The sequence below is a fragment of the Elgaria multicarinata genome, chromosome 17 (genome assembly GCF_023053635.1).
Source record: "Elgaria multicarinata webbii isolate HBS135686 ecotype San Diego chromosome 17, rElgMul1.1.pri, whole genome shotgun sequence".
NCBI lineage: Eukaryota > Metazoa > Chordata > Lepidosauria > Squamata > Anguidae > Elgaria > Elgaria multicarinata.
Genome location: NC_086187.1, coordinates 3,876,193 through 3,893,696, shown reverse-complemented (window position 1 = coordinate 3,893,696; position 17,504 = coordinate 3,876,193). Strand labels below are relative to the sequence as shown.

General features: G+C 43.6%; 1 protein-coding gene across 6 annotated transcripts in view; it reads right to left on the bottom strand.

Annotated features, from left to right (window-relative positions):
• Window positions 1-15,037, bottom strand: part of ARHGAP17 (Rho GTPase activating protein 17) — a 73,674-nt gene extending 58,637 nt beyond the window's left edge. For 5 of the 6 annotated variants that reach the window (XM_063143150.1, XM_063143151.1, XM_063143153.1 and 2 more), the window contains exon 1: window positions 14,955-15,031. In XM_063143150.1, coding sequence (XP_062999220.1) covers window positions 14,955-15,007 — 53 coding nt within the window. In that variant the 5' untranslated portion in view covers window positions 15,008-15,031. Of the gene's footprint in view, window positions 1-14,954 lie in introns of all 6 variants that reach the window. The other variant, XM_063143156.1, reaches the window with a different exon arrangement.
• Window positions 15,038-17,504: the final 2,467 nt, after the last annotated feature.

The following is a 17,504-nucleotide window of genomic DNA, read 5'->3' as shown; positions in this document are numbered from 1 at the left end:
AAAGATTTCTGGAAGGAGAGGAAAAGTAAAGGGGATGGACAGCAAGTAGCCCCAAGGCCAGGAAAATATTCTGGAACCAAATCCAATTTCTCATATTCCCTGGTACCAGCATGAACTGTTCTGAGTGTCTGCAATCTGTATTCAAACAGAGCACCCAGAATATCTGAAAGGGAAATGCAAAACCTTTTGTCTGACGCTGCAGCACCCAAACAGGGCAGGAGCAGTTCAGGCTCCAGCTGAGGGGCGTTAACGTTCTGCAGAGGGCCAACTGGTTTCTCCTCCGAGCCATATTGCAACCCATGAAAGTATCCCAAGACCTAAAACCTACCAACTCTGTGTTTTATTTTAACTACACCTCTACTGCAATACAACTAATTTCACACAGAAAACTTCTCCTTGCTTCGAAGCCTATGATCTCATGCAGTCTGGGGGCTCTTTTTGACAATGACAGACCAATGCTCTGATATTTATCTAAAATGATTTTTAGGCTGCCTTTAAGAATAAAACTCTCTTAATCCTGATATCCTGAGAAACAAGTATCGTGGAATTCACCACTCCAACGGAAGGTGCAGAAATTCTGCCCTGGCTTAATAGCCAAACATTATTTCTACTAGCCAGGAGGAATATGGCAAGAGTGCCTGCAAACATATGTTGTGAACCACCCAGAGAGTGTTGTCTATTGGACAGTGTAGAAATGTAATAAATAAAATAAAAATATGCAGTGTGCCTTTCCTTTTCCAACCAACAAGTAGAGCCGGGCACCCCTTCTGCAGAATCAACAAGAAGGGCTAATACTGCAGATGACCCTGAATCCTTTGCAAGTCTATTTCTAAAACTTAAATGTTGCCTCCACTTCTCTGGAAAGCTCCAGCACAGCAAGTATCTATTTTCAAAACGAGGGTTAAAAATGCTAAGAGCAGTGCCTAGCAGCAAATTATGGGTTAATTGACAAGCCATGGGCTAACGGGGTTATTTAACCCACAAACAACTCCAAATGCCCCTAGTCGGATGTCACGGAAACAACCCTAGAAACAAGCAGAACTTGAGTGCAATAGAAACTTCCCATTCGTGTTCCCCGGCAACTGGGCTATCAATAATTTACAAAGCAAACCTTTTTTTATTATTTATTTTAAAAAATCTACTTGCAAGTAGAATTGATGGGGATGTATTTAGAAGGGATATATTTTGAGGGTGAGGGGTAGGGTCTGGGACTGCAGGTGGAGCTGAGTTCCAGGAGGAGGGTAGCACTGCGGTAAGGGAACAAAAAAGACTCTGTGGGGTAATCAGCTTTACACATGGAGAGAGATAAACGAAGACCCAATGCTAAGCGGATCGGCAGCATTTCCAGAAAGGGAAGAGAGGGGAAAGGAAGAAACATGAGAATGAGAGATCTCCCTCTCTCCCCAAACAAATCTACTGGCAGCCTAACTGAGCTCCTGCAGTGCAGCTCCCAGATCCTCCTGGAGAACGCTTGCTGGCCAAGACTAAATATTTTCCTTCCCTTGGCCTGTTGGTGAGTGAGTCTGATTCCAATGCACTTTGAGAAGGGAATTTCACAGTCTCAAGGGTAAAGAGCTGTTAATATGATCAATGAGAATGCGCTGCAGACAAACTGAGGATGCACTGGAAGCTTGACTAGTTTATCCAAAACTTTAATAAATGGAGGTTTCAGCAAGACCACTTCAGGCTGCAGCAGAGGGAGTGAAGGAGACCTATTCCATTTGCTCTGCAGAGAGCCCAGCAGCTTTTAGCATTCCTTCAACAGCCACCTAGCAGCAGCCATTACACCAGGCTGTACCTAACTGTTTCCAATGCTGCTGTTCATTACAAGAACTGTACCTTTAAGAACTGGTGCATGAGTTTGCTTTCCCCCCTCCTCCCTCCCCAATCACATTTTTGTGTTTCTGTCTTTTAGATTGCATGCCTAAGGGCTGGGACTGCCTCGCTTTTTTATTGATCTCTAAGCTCTGAGCCTTTTGGGCAGAAAATTGCTTTAAATGAAATAAAAATTTCAGTGTGGTGTAGTGGCTAAGGTGTTGGACTAGGAGTCGGGAGATCCGGGTTCTAGTCCCCACTCGGCCATGGAAACCCACTGGGTGACTTTGGGACAGTCACAGACTCTCAGCCCAACCTACCTCACAGGGTTGTTGTTGTGAGGATAAAATGGAGAGGAGGATTATGTACGCTACCTTGGGTTCCTTGGAGGGAAAAAGGCAGGATATAAATGTATAAACAAATAAAAGGGCAGTGTTGCTTGCTAAAAGCTCAATAATTTCTGGACACAGCTTTAACCCACAAGCTCCTTGGTAGGTGGATTTTGATAGCACAGAGCACAGGAATCACCTTGCTGGATCAGAACAAAGGTTCAAATAGCCTAGACTTTGTTTCCAACATAGGCCACTTAGACCACAGGAACCCCACAAGCCAGACATGATGGAGAGAAGCATCTCAACATACCACTAGTCACCAGCACGTGCCTTAAGGTAAAAAGAAGAAGCAACCCACAGCACACTGGGCACAAATTGCAAAACCAGAACCCGCACAGAAAAATAGCTCATTCTGGGGTTCAGAAACATTCCTCAGAATTCACGCAACCAGAATTCACGCAGAGAGCCTCTACTCTGTAATGCTAGATGTTGTAAAGTCCAAGCGTTTGCCGTGGTACTCTTTCCTGCAGAATTGCTTAGCACTAATAGTTCTTTTAGCAGATGAAGTCATTTCTATTTTTAGATTGTAGGTGCAAGTTTGAGCTGGTATGGTAGGTACTAGCTTTGAAAAAAAAAATCACACTCAGATGAGCTTGGCAACAGAGGTGCTGTGGTTTGATACTTTCTAAGCCACCCCACACATTCAAGTTTGCTTTCAAGTCTACAACTTTTAAAAACCACCCAAACAGGTAAGCTTTTAAAGGCAGTTCTAGTTTTGTGATTTTAATTCTAACAAGAATTTTAGCTTGCCTCACCACTGGTCCCCTCACCTGGCCTACCACTTGAATGTAGGAAGATGCAGTTAACTCAATTCAAATATAAATGTTTGCTGTACTGAAGTAGGGGTGGAGTGATAGCTTAAGAGCTTTCATACCAAAGTTGGATTTCACAATATCAATACTCGACCTGGTCTTCTTTCACTAAAATTCAACAGTAATTTTTATGTCAGTAAGTCAGTCAAGACCTTTACTAAGGACTCTGGACTTGTCACAGGCAACTAAATGCTGGATCCAATTATTAAGTAAGAGAGCAGGTGAATTATGTAGGGTGATCTGTGGGAGGATGGTTCTACCATTACAGGACTTCTTCATTTGCAGTTACTGTACTAGAAAGGATTACATACCTAATTTTTAAGTACAGCAGATTATTCACCACTTGACACACCAAAATTATTGGAGCAAGTATTTATCAAGCTAAATGGCAAGGTCACCTGATATGCTGAAATGTTTAGTTTCATTGCAATCAGCACTGGGATCAAATGGAACTACAGCCCAATTCTCCAGAAACTGAACTCCCCACTGACAGAGCTGCTCCTATCAATAGAACCCAAAGAGGGGCAATTTTCCCTCCCTGTGCAGTCCTCGTGCGCCTTTAAAAGGGTTGAGGGACTCTCTGGAGAAGATTTAGGTGGTGGCTGCAAGGTGCAGAAGAGACAGGGAGAAAGTCTAATTCAGCGGGCAGACTTCCACTCATGCAATGTTTGTTATGGTTTTATTTTATTTTTAGCATGAACTTCTAAAAATAACGGGAGTAAGATATTGTTATGAAAATCAGTAATATAAATACAGAGGCAAAGATCCAAAGAACGACTCTGTTATTATTTTTATTGATTCATATCCTGCATTTCTACCCAAAATAACCCACTCTGAGTGCAGGATTCATTGAGCCAGTTCTCATGTCATAGTGGCAAAACACCAACAAATTAATTATCCCACAATTAGCCGGGATGTGCACTGTGTGCAAGCAGCTGCCGCATACTGTAAAAATCGGCCTGGCTGGAGGTTGTGTGTAACATACTTGAACCTACAACAAACTGTGGGTTAACTGCTGGGTTATTTAGCTCACAAGCCACCCCACACCACATTTACAACCTCTGATCAGAGGTGGGTTTTTTTTTTTTTTTTACATAAACCACATGCGGCTCGCATCCCCCCGAATCTTGGGCTAGATAACCTACGATTTGCTGCCATGATGTGTGAACTGGGTCAGTCTGTTGAGAAGTCAAAAAGTCAGTTGTTTTAGACATTCTTAATGATAGTTGTTCCTTACTTAAGGTCCCATGCCACACTTTTTATATCTACATGAAACTGCTGGGAAAGACAGAGTAATAAAAAATTATAATTATGAATTATTGACTCAAGAGCAAATTACAAAGATCAGACGGTAAAAGGTCACTCAAATGGAACCGTGAACGACACATGAAGTGACTTGCAGGTACCTAGGCACTAGTATCAAGCTATAATATTACATGAACTGTTGTGTTGTACGACGACTGACAAAGTTGTTTTCCCCACAGTTTCCTTTACAAAGAAAAGTAGCCTTTCATAAACTCTGCTTTAAGAGATATTGAGTCAGATTTTACCCCTGGTGGCGCATTTTACTTAAGAGCTGGAATAAATGAAACTGGACCCTTACATGTCCTGACTTGTGAAATGGAGCTTGTGGTTGGGTTTAAACACCTGGTTAAGTGAAGTGGTGAACTTAGAAAGGCTGTTTGCACATCACGTGAACCCACACTCAGTAGTTGAGTGTGAGTTGTTTTGAACCATGGGTTAGTGTGTTGTCTGAATGTAATGCAGTTTCCACAGGGTGGCTTGTTAACCATGCAGTGTGGCTTGTTAACCACCCTGAACAACCCCAAAACAAACCATAGATTCCCAAGGTGGCTTGTTCGAGGAAAAATATGCCACCCTGCTTGGTTAACAAGCCACCCTGCAGAAAATGTCATGGGTAAATACTTGTCATATTGATTTCAAAGGAACCTAAATCCAATTAAGCTTGGTTGTTATACACACTTACTTGGAAATCCTATTGAACACAATGGAATTCATTTCTGAGTAGACATGCATAGGATTGTGTTGTTAGTCGGGGCACACCAAGCAGAGGATGTCTCTTCATTAGCGTTTTGGTGCTTTTGAAACATTTCAATTCACCGTTAAAAGGACTCTTCTTAAACAGTATTAATACATGTGTGGATTCTTCCCCTATATGGCTTGGGACAAAACTACCTTCTCCCATAAAAATGTCCCTGGGTTTTAAGACCTTCTGGAGAGGCGCTTCTCGGAAAAGACCCCCTCGAGCGCCCTCCTGCCTCTTAACACCCCCCTGCCTCTTAACACCCCCCCTATGCAATCCCGTCACCCCCAAGGGGGCGGTACCGCCCACTTTGGGAACCACTGGTCTAGATCCACTCCTAGATTTTTGCATCAAATTCAGATTTCGTCTCAAAACGTTTATATTTAAAAGAGTGTTGTTGTTTATATTTAAAAGAGTGTTTATTTGAAGAAAAACATTTTTTTTAATCTAGGATGCTTTGAGCAGATCTAAAAGTACTGATATGAAATAGTTTTGTCCCCAAAAGCACTAAATTGTTGTGTCCAAACACATTATTGTCGTTTAGTTTCTGCTTTCAGCATTTTACTCTGTAAAAGAATGTCAACTGAAAGTTTGCTTTCAGCCATTTAATAAAAAGCTAGTCCATACCAAGGGACTTGGCAGGCATGAATCAGGACAGAAATCAGTGGCATGCAATCATCATTAGACAGAGTCTAAACAACTTATTAGCTGGAAATTTAATGACGCAATAAGTACGGCACTGAACACACCCACCCTATGGACGTATTAAGTAGCCTTAAATAGTCAGATTGACATCACTCCCATATCCTTTGTTAAAGCCAATTGTGGAAATTGCTAAACCCAGCATAGGCAGTTTTCACATGATACAGTGACATGTTGAAGTGTTCAAAACACCTGTCAAGCTCAACAATCCTATCCTCATAATGTACACAGGGAAGTGGAAGCAGAGATAACAGTGATCTGTCTTAGACCACTTGGTAAGTTTGCATCTGAGATTAGAGTTGGACCAGGAACTACAAAATGGGTCAAATATAAATTTGCCTAACTTCAGTTGGAGCAGGAATAAGCAAACATTTGAGTCATTTGGGGCTCATCAAATCAGGGCTTGCATTCAACAATAAGCAGTCTAACAAAACCAGGTACTTTTAACTTCTATAACAACTTCTCTGGAAATGCAACCACTGCTTATGGCTAATCTCTGTGATGAAGAAAAGCTTTCCAAATCAAATACTGAATTCTTTACTATTGGACATAAAAGAAGGATTATAAATAAAATTCAGAAAATGGAAAACAATGTACATTTAAAGGGGAAGCTGCCTAAACAAGACTGACAACACCATTTTATACATGTCTAAGGTGGAAGTCCCATTGAGTTTCATGGGGCTTACTCCCAGCTAAGTGGGCTAGTTTTTTTGTGTGTGCGCGCAAAGGCAAGGAAGTACCTTGTGAAGCCATGGCCAAGTAGAATGTGTGCTAGATAGGATTTGTAGTTAAAATTGTGTGTATGAGAGGTATAGACTTCAAGACAAAGACTGTTGCAAGAAAAAGATTGTGTACAAAGGACAACTCAGAGGACTAACACAGAATGTTACAGAGATAGCATTAGGAGACGCTCCATGGACAGAACATCCCGAATAAGCATGGCTGACAGCCCAAGGCGTAAGGAAGATGCATGAAGAGGCTTATGAACAAGTCCAGGGGGAGCAGGGCCTCTTGGGCTGGCCACCCAAAGTAGCATACATATAGGAATGTACAAGAATGCTTAGGGAATAGCATTTTCTCTTAATAATGTAACATAACTTGTGCCTCAACTGTGAATGGTGCTGTTGGTGTATCACTTGCTGTCGTAAGACTCATAAATTCCACATAAGTGGGACCCGCAACAAAATGTTGTGATGTGGAGCAGTCCTGTTGACTCTGTTCAGACGACAAGCTAAGCCACAGTGGTTAAGCATTTTGAGCTGAACATTATGGCTAAGCATGTCGTGGGAACCATTCCTAACCATAGTCTCTATATAACCATGGGTTAAACATGCTCATTAACCATTTGCTGCAAAAAGGTTAGCGGCCTAAATATGGCTTAGCGTATTGACTGAACAGGCGCATTCACTGCTTCAGTCAGAAACCCCACAAGCCAAACATGACCATCGCAACCTACTGTTGGTCCCAGGCTCTTTTTATCAAACGCCTGTCTTAAGATAAAATACAGCACACTCGGCACATCTTGCAAAACCAGAACCTGCACAGAGAAGTAGCTCATTCTGGGGGTCAGAAACAACCCATATAGAAAAGTATATCCAACTATACACAAATGAAACTTGTGGAACACACATTTTACATTTGAAGAAGTTTTGGTTGATAACTTCAGTTCCCTTTGCTACAGCAAGTACAGTCCTGTCTCCAAATGGAAGTGAGGATAATATGCAAGAAAAAAGTAGTAGTTTCATTTTTGATAGAGCTGAATGAGAGGTACAATAAAAGTCCAATAAAGTAGCTTATTATTATTATTATTATTATTATTATTATTATTTATATAGACTCGATAATCCAACTCTAAGGAATTTCCAGGACAAAACCACTAAAGCAACTCAATAGTTCTGAACTTCTTCCTGCCCAATATCCAGATTGTCCATTGTCAAGAAAATTTAGAGCTGGGGGAAAAAAGTAAGGGGAGGAAGACACACAGAGGATCTGATTTCAGACTGTACTACAGCCAAACCCTACAAGCTCAGCAGTTTCTACTGGAAGGAATCGCAAAATATTCTTGAAGCTGAGCCTGGGAAAGATTAGTGAACATATCAACTTCAATTTTCCCTTGCCTTGCTGAAGATTTTAACAAGTTGCAATAATTAATTTAGAACTTGCACAATGCCTGAAAATCACACAATACAAGCATGAAAACAAGGCAGCAAAATACAATACAATGCAGGAATCTAAAGCAATGTTCTTTTCTGATGTTTTAATCAGGCAGAATTAAAGCTTATACAGAAAATGTGATGTCTTCAGTTAAAGGTTGGGCTCACTTGACATGCTAACCCACGTTGGTTTATTTTCTGGAACAACACATGATGGGCTAGTGTGTTGCCTGTATGAAGGTTCCCCCTCCCACAGTGGTTTACTTAGAATCATAGAATAGCAGAGTTGGAATGGGCCTACAAGGCCATCGAGTCCAATCCCCTGCTCAATGCAGGAATACACCTCAAAGCACCCCCAAACAACCCACTCTTTGAGAACCCACAGTCTGCAAAAGAGGTTGTTCATATCTACAGTGGGTAGGTGTGTTGTAGGTTACAGATATGGCCTACAGAGCTGCCCGGCAAAAGCAGTCAAAAACGCCGCCACTCTGCTTGTCTCAAGTAATCTCTATTCCTCTTGCAAAGGAAGCTGAGATACCTGCCTGGCTGGGTGGGAGTACTATTGGGGGGGGGGAGGAGGAGAGGCAAGGGGTGTGTGTGTGTGTGTGTGTGTGTGTGTGTGTGTGAGAGAGATAAGCTAACTCTGTGTGGTTTGTTCGCCTGATCCTCTGACCGGAGCATAGTGTGTTGTTTGCATAACCACCTACCCAGCACAGCTTGCCATCCCCATGTTGACGTGTGAACCTAGCCACTGATTGCAATCAACAATGACACCTGTAAATCTTGCAGGCATTATGCCTGGCCAACCCTTGGTTCCATTCTCAAATCATGGATAGAATGAGGTGGGTTGGGGAAACTAACCCACTTGCTCAAACCCAGGGAACGGGAGAAGTTTCCCCCCACTTCTCTTATAATACTAGTATCCATGAAGTTGGTTGGTAGGAGATTCAAGACAGATAAAAGAACTTATTCACATAGTTAAGCTATAGAATTCACCTCCACATGATGTAGAGATGGCTGCCACCTTGGATGGCTTTAAAGGGAGATTGGAACAACCTTTAAAACAAAAATGAGATAGAAGCAAGGCAGGTTGTTACATTGCAGGAAACCCACAAGGAATGTTTCAAATGCCACACTTTTATACATGTCTACTTATTTATTTATTTATTTATTTATTACATTTTTATACCGCCCAATAGCCAAAGCTCTCTGGGCGGTTCACAAAAGTTAACACCATCATAAAACAACCAACAAGTTAAAATACAAATACAAAATACAATATAAAAAGCACAACCAGGATAAAACCACCTATTGATTTCAAGGGAGCATAATTCCATCATGCCTGGCTCCAGCTCCAGCTGAGAGCCCCCTCCCTCCTCCTACCAACTGTCTCTGCAGAGGCCACCACTGAGGGAGGAAGTAGCAGCCAGGCACCTCTCCATCCTGCCTGGGTCCAGCTCCAGCTAAGAGCCCCCTCCCTGCTGCTGCCAACTGTCACTGCTGAACTTTGCAACTAAGATTGTAGTGCCTGAATTTGCTTTCCTTTCTTCCCTCCTCCTCCTCCCTCCCAATCCCCTTTCCTTTTGTGTCATGTCTTTTAGATTGTAAGCCTGTGGGCAGGGACTGTCAAGAAATACTTTTGTAAGTTGCCATGAGAGCCTTTTTTGGCTGAATTGCGGCATAAAAATGCTTAAATAAATAAAATAAAATAAAATAAAATAAAATAAAATAAAATAAATAAATAATCCCAGATAAGTGGGCACAGAATTGCATAACCTAGGTGACTCCTGTTACAGGAAAGTCTAGCTGTACTTTTTAAACCCTTCCTAATGTGGTGAGGGGAAACAAAGTAGCAGTCCCTATTCAAAAAGCCCAAACATAGACAAAGTTACAGCCTGAAAAAAGCACAACAGCTCCCAATTACTATGTTGTCAGCTATGAAGCATGTCAGGCCAACACCCTTTTACCTCATCTTCCACACACCAAATTACACGAGCAGTGCCACTTCCTGTAATTCTGGAGGCAATTCATGTAGTCCTCGCGAATGTGCGTCACATGCTCAAGTCACTCCCCAAATTCTGAGCTTTTCCACAGCAGTGGGAGCACCTTCACCTCTCCTTTACAGCCCACCCTATTTTAAGACAGGTATAATACCTGTATCACATGTTAAATTCTCTAGCACCCATCAAGCACACCTTCTTAGTAACACCATTCGGACATTAGCTTACAATAACAAAAGCAGATAAAAAGGTCATTTCAATTGCTGCCCTAAGGATGCAAAACTCTTTTCCTGTAAAGAATTGCCAAAGCATACTTCAGAAGCATTATAATTTAAAAAAAAAGAAAATATTCAGGCTAGCTAGAAGCAGAGTTGTGATAGGTGTTTCAAATTTATCTTTTTTAGACAGACAAATTAATATTACATATATTATTTGTTTTATTTATTTATTTTATTTATTACATTTATATACCGCCCCATAGCTGAAGCTCTCTGGGAGGTTTTTAAATTGTCCTGTACTCTAAGTATTTTGGATACTGCTGGTTACAAATTTCAGGAAGAAGTTTTACCATGAAACAACTGAAGCCAGGAATATTCAGTTCTATTTGATACAACAGCATTCTGGTCTTACTACAAGCAGCCTGAAGCAGGGTGCATAAGTCTCCACAGATAATCCCCTATTCAAGGTACTGCCTAGCCTACAGAAATATAGATGATCTGACTTGAAGAAGACTCACCACTTTTAGGGGTGGGTGGGCAATTGCTTCTGTAAACTTTAGTATGCTAGGTGAGCCTAAGGAAGAGCACCTCCTTAAGTGCCTTCCTTCAAGCCATTTAACCTGAAATTAGAAATATCTTGATAATTTGCATGAGTATATGCACAAGCTTTTTAAAGTGCACTCCATTCTTCTGGGCAGGAGGCATTAATGCTCTATCTGGCAGAGGAATGCAAAGTGATAGCTATTGCTAAGTGCCTGCAATAAACTAAACTGATAGCAGAAGTTCCTCTGTGACTGTAGCAAAGGTTTCCCTAACCCCACCCTAACTACACACTGCTGTAGTAAAAGGTCACCTTCAACCTTGTACTCACATTCACCCCAAATTCAAGCAAATTCTCCACAAGTTTCTCACAAAGGAGAACTTTTTGTGCCCTTTTCTGAGCCTAAAGGGTACAAAGTTTATTTGAAGCACACAGAAATTGGCAATGGCTGGGTTCAAACAACACAATAATCCACATTCAAGGGCTGAGTATGGGCTGAATGTGGGTTGTCGTTGAACTGTGAGGTTTTGTTGAAACGTGTGCTATGTTGTCTGAACCAAGTCATGCTAACAAACCATGGTTTGTTAACCACGAACAACCCATGAAGAGAACCCATGGTTTCTTGTTGGGCTGTGAACTGTGGGATGTTTGTGATTAACAAGTCAAGGTGTGTTAGTGTGGCAGGTCTCAGACAACATAACCCATGTTTCAACAACAATCCATGGTTCAATGACAACCACACTTAACCACTGAGTGTTGGTTATCAATGTTGTTTCAACCAGTCATTGGGACCATCTTACCTCAACAGGTAATACAGCTATAGTGCTACAAAAGTAGAACTAGTGTTCCACACCAGCTAAGGGACTGAACCATAGGATGGAAATACCTGGCACAAATCTCACCTCTGCTACAAATTCAGTGGAAGCATAGGCAAGCTGTTATTATTGCAGCCTTTATCTGTAGTACAGGAATAAGAATAATGCTTACTACTTTTTGAGAACTACTGAAAGTATATGTGAAGTCCCACAACACTCAAAATTGCTTTATTAATAACTTGCTTACAAATAAATCACAAGTTGACATCGCTGACATAATACTAATGTTTACTAACAAGACACAATACTAATACATAATCAGCATTGATATAGCACTTGGGAACATTCAAATCTCTTCATATACATTATTTTGTTCTAATCCTTACAACAACCCTGTAAGGTAGATCAGCATTATTGTTCCCCTGTTGGAGATGGAGCTGAGAGAGAGGTTGCAAGAGCCTTAGACCCTAAAGTCTCCTAGTAATTTCATGGCAGAAGCAAGATTTAAATTGGGAACTTCCTGATTCATAGCTTAGCATCTTCTCCAAAATATTACCAACACAGGGACAAATCAAAGCATTATGGCCTAACATATTTTCTCCTCCTTCTAATTTAGATTTCTATTATCTAACAACTTATCAACTGAGATATTTGAAGGAGGGAATGCACACCACGCCCTGCAGTGCTACAGGAAACAAAACAAGGAAGAGGAAAATAAGATGTTCTGCACTACAACGTATCAGCAATTCAGAAATAGTATTAACTCCCTACCTGAGAGCACTAGTTTCCCCATTTGAGCTTGACATGTATTTACTGAAATAACTGATGTCATGTCACCAAATAAGAGTCTATTTATCAAGTCAAAGAGTGAATTTGATGTACCAACACTTAAGGATCCAATGTACTGCACTACCCTTGCAAAGTATGCAGTATGGTGGCTCTTCCGGACCCAGTGCTACTTTGGATGGACCTTTTACCAGTTTCAACTAACTCGTCAACTGCAACCCTATCTAAAGAAGGACATAGCCTCAGTCACTCGTGAACGGATTGCATCCAAGTTGGACTACTGCAATCCTCTCTATGTGGAGCTGCTTTTATAAACAGTTTGGACTACAATTGGTGAGAATGCTGGTAGAAACATTCCACAATGCTGGTAGGAGAAAAGTGGCTAGCTCATATTATACAAAATCCTACATCAATGGCACTGGTTACCAATACTGTTCCCACGCTCAATATAGTGCTGGTACTGACCTTTAAAGCCCTAAATGGCCTAAGAACAGGTTTATCCAGTTACACCCATATGGATCTAGCTCATCTTCAGAAACCCTGCTGTCTGACCTGTCATTAGTTAAGATCACAGCAGCAGGTATCAGGGTGAGGGCCTGCTCAGAGGTGGCTCCATTGTTGTGAAACTCCCATCTGATACCTTTCTTTTCCACAACACTTTAAGTCTTACAGCCTCTACTTTTATTTGTTTATTTAATAGATTTATATACCACTGGATGTATTTAAAAATATCTCTAAACAGTTCACTAAAACATTAAAATCAATTAAAACACTGTAATTACAAACAGGGTGGGCAGCACATTCACTAAGGAAAGGCCTGGGTAAAGGAATGGGTCTTTAATTGGTGCCTAAAGCATGATAAGGCTGGCGTCTTACAAACACCGGAGAGAAGATCGTTCCATGAACTGGGTGCTACCACAAAGAAGGCTCACTTCCTGGTTGCTGTGAGATGGCAGTCTGCAAGTCACGGTACCACCAGCAAGACCTCCTCTGATTATCGTAAGGATTACACAGGTCTGCACTGGGGAAGACGATTTGCCAGGTAACCTCATCCCAAGCTGTCCAGAGCTTTATATGCTAATAGGAAGACCTTGTAGGTGGCTTGGTAGCTAATAGGTAGCCACTGCAGTTGCCTTATCACTGGCATAGTATGTGCATGGCCAGGCACTCGATGCCGCTTCTGGCCCAAGCATGAGGGTAGCCATACACATGTTGACTCATAGGTATTGTTTTAAAACTTTTGTGCAGATACATTCTCAAATGTACTTTCAGTTGTTCTTTATTACTGTTTTACTCATATTGTAAGCTGCCTTGGAAAGATTTTTTCTTGAAAGGCAGGATATAAATAAAATAAAAAGCATATTCTTAAATGCATATCCCACCTTTCAGTCTGCCAGAGCCATTAACCAGGTACCAAACCATATTATTTTGAAGTAATAGATGTAGGCCTTCTAGTGCAACTGGTTAAAATAAATTTTGCATAAGACAAGTTGAAGAGCTTTAACAGCAAACCATGGAACTTTCTACTTTCACTTCTTTTTTTGACAGAGATACAAACTTGTAAGATGTATCCCACACAGATTGGGCCGGCTCAGAAATACTTTGTTAGAAAGAAGTACTTTTTTGGCAATATTTTCAGAATAATCACCCATCCTACTCCAGAGATTAAAGGCAGGTAGCAAAACTGGCTCCCCCCCCCCTGCGATTTTGGCAACATCCTGGTTGAGCATCCTTTCATTAGCCCAATTATAGGTGAAATGTCATGACTAATTGTAACTTAAAACCAGCCTATCTGTGGCTCAGCAAAAATACCTGGTCTTCCAAATCCAAGTTCAAATGCACAATTAAGTCAGAAACTCCAAAAAGCAAACCACTTGAAAAAAACATGAGCTGAGCAACCAAGCAAATGACTAGAATAATGATGGCAAACTCCTTTGTTTACAAACTGCTCTACTTAATCTGACGTAGGTCAGCCCCAGCATCTGTGGGCTCTAATGAAGAGCCCGCCCTCGCCGCACACAGTTGCAGACTGCAAAGACACAGAAAGCAGGAGCCACTGTTTAACGACAACCACAACCGCTGAGACGAGTAAGAGAAGCTGCTTAGAGCCTGAAACGACGACCCTCATCACCCCACCCCATCACAGTGTGTGGCATCCTCCTCTGCTCCCCCGTACCCTTCTCCAACTTGGAGCCCTCCAGATGTTCCCCACTGCGACTCCCAGAATTCCTGGCTGGGGCTGATTTGAGCTGAAGTCCTGATCCCCTGGAGCAGGGTGGCCCAAGTATCCTCCCCTGTGCTTCCCCTCGGCAGCCGCCGCCGTGGCCATTCCTAAATTGTAAGCTTCCCGGGCAGAGACTTGTGTCCGTACACGGGGGTGGACGGACGCGCTTCAGGAGTCGCTGCTTTGGGCGGGGGTGTTAGTCTGCGGCGCACCCAGGAGGCGCCTGGCGAGGGAGGGGCGCGGTGCTGGGCTCCGAATCCCACCGGCACCGAGAGGAGGGGGGAGGGCTCCGGAGGGGGGGACGGAGGGCTGGACCCCCCCGCCTCCTCCTCCGCCTCCTCCTCGGGAGGGTCCTGCCTGCCCTGGGCGGGGGCCAGGAGAGCAAGAGCGCGCGCCCGTCGCCATGGGAACTGGTGATTCCCCCCCCCCCGGCCTGCCTCTCGCTCGCTCACCTGCCCACCGTCTGGTTGGCCAGCTGCTTCATGCGGTTGAACTGCTTCTTCATGATGGCGGCGGCGCTGCTCCCTCTGCCTGCCTGCTGCTGCTCCCGCCGGCACAGCCGAGCCCCCTCCTCGCCCGCCCCCCGCCGACTCCTCCGCCCCCCGCCGCTGCTCGCCCGGGCCCGGCTTCCCACCTCACCGCCCACCGGAAGCCGCCGCCACTTCCGGCTTCCCGGTCACGTCAGGGCCCCTCCCCGGCTGACTCGGAATGCAGGGCGGCGGCGGCGGCCACGTGATGCCCGCCAGAGCCATAGAGCGCGAGCGGCTAGAAAGGCCGAGTATGGCCTGACTGCCCCCTTGACTGGGGAGGTTCATGCAACGCGGCGTGGATATTCATAGAGATAGGAAAGGGCGAGAAGAACACGCAGGCTGAAGGGTTTCCGCAGAGAGAGGGCGACATCTGCAGCCCCCGCCCGACCCGGCCCTGCTCCGGGGCCAGCTGGCCTCTGCCTGCCCCCAGGTGGGAGGAGGAAGAGGAGGAGGAGGAAGAAGAGGAGGAGGAGCAGCAGCAGCAGCAGCAGCAGCCGCCGGGCGGCTCCGCGCAGAGCCTTTGCTGTGGTGCTCCTCGCAAGGCGCCTGGTCACAGCCCGGAAGGACGCCTGCGGAGAGCTGGAATGAAGCGCGCTACCGCCCGCTCGTCAACAGCCAGAAACAACAGGCGGCCGCTGGCGCGCTTCCCTCCCCGCGGCGCTGACGGCCGTGCGAGGCGGGAGATGCTGAGGGGACGGGACGACTGGAGCCGGGGCCGTCCGCGTGCGAGACGGGGGCTCCGGCCCCTCTCCTGCAGGGCGTTCGCCCAGGCACCCACGGTGCCCCCTGGTGCCGCTTTCAGCGCGTAAGACGAGCCAGGAGGGCCCTGATGCTCCAGGGCCCTCCTGTACACACAGTGGCCGGTCAGCTGCCCACGGAAAACCCGCGAGCAGCAGCACCCTCCCCGCCCATGTTCCCCAGCAAATGGTGCACATAGGCTTACTGGCTCTGATGCTTGAGTTGGACACATCGCGCCCCAGGACTAGTAGCCATTGATAACCTCCTCTTCCTCCGTGAATTACTCCAATCCCCTTTTAGAGCCATCCAAATTGGTGGCCATCACTACATCTTGTGGAAGTGTTATCCATAGTTCCATAGAAGAGAAGAGAATATTTATTTCTTACCCACCTCTCCCTCTGGATCGAGGCGGGGATCAACAAAATCACCATAAAATGCATAAAACTGATTAAAATATATAAAAATGATACAATATTAAGATAAAATCATCTGGATAGAACTGCCAGAAGAGATCAGTCTTTATAGCTTTCTTACATTCGGAAAGACTGCTAAGTCGACAAATCTCTCCCGGCAAGCCATTCCACAGTGTTGGGGTGGCAGAAGAGAAGGTCCTCTGAGTAATGGTTGTCAGCCTAGTTTTTGCTGACTGAAGTAGATTCTTCCCAGAGGACCTGAGTATGTGGGGAGGATTGTACGGGAGAAGGTGATCCGGCAGGTAGCCTGGACCCAAACCATGTATTATTTTTATTTATTTATTTATTTATTTATATAGCACCATCAATGTACATGGTAAAACAGTAAATAGCAAGACCCTGCCGCATGGGCTTACATTCTAATAAAATCATAATAAAACAATAAGGAGGGGAAGAGAATGCACCAAACAGGCACAGGGTAGGGTAAAACTAACAGTATAAAGTCAGAGCAAAATCAAGTTTTAAAAGCTTTAGGAAAAAGAAAGGTTTTTAGCTGAGCTTTAACAGCAATCTTTGGGAATAGTACTTACAAAGCAAAACAACAAAGTTGACTAGACCTGACTAACCATACCAAGGCACTGGTCTTCAAAAGAATAGACCTCAGATTCCAGCAAACTTTAGCAGACAAAAGAAAGCACTGAACAAACTCTGACAAGGACAATGGGCAGCCCCCCATTTTATACCCCAAAACCTTTAGTAAACCTAAGGCCATTCTTATTAGCCAATCATAAGCTAACTGAAACAGTTTTCTCAGACTTTTTTTTGGGGGGGGGGCAGAAAGTTCAAGCATTCAGCTGAATTCGTACAGCCCTGTTAGTGAGCGTAATCACGCTAGAGATGGCGTCATGAATGCATGCTGTCTCAGCCTCACGGAATGGAACTTTATAGGCTGCTGAAACAAAAGGAAAATGGATTTCTTGACATACATATTCAAACTTCCTTCTTGAATTGCCTTTCTATTAATGGTATTACTTATTACAAAACTCTTATACTTATGTCTTTGGTACTTAGGATCATTTATTTCTTTAGACGTTGCCTAGTAATACTAATACTAATTTCATTTATATCCTGCCTTTCATCCAAAGAATTCAAATCAACATGCATATTTTCCTACACATGCACACTTTTTTCTTCCTCATGAATGGGTAGTGAAACATTATGTAGTGCTTTTTTTTAATCCATCCACCCACTTAAGTGGGAAGTATATAAAATGCTTTTAAAAATAATAATAATAATAATCTTGTATATCTTTCAAACTCAG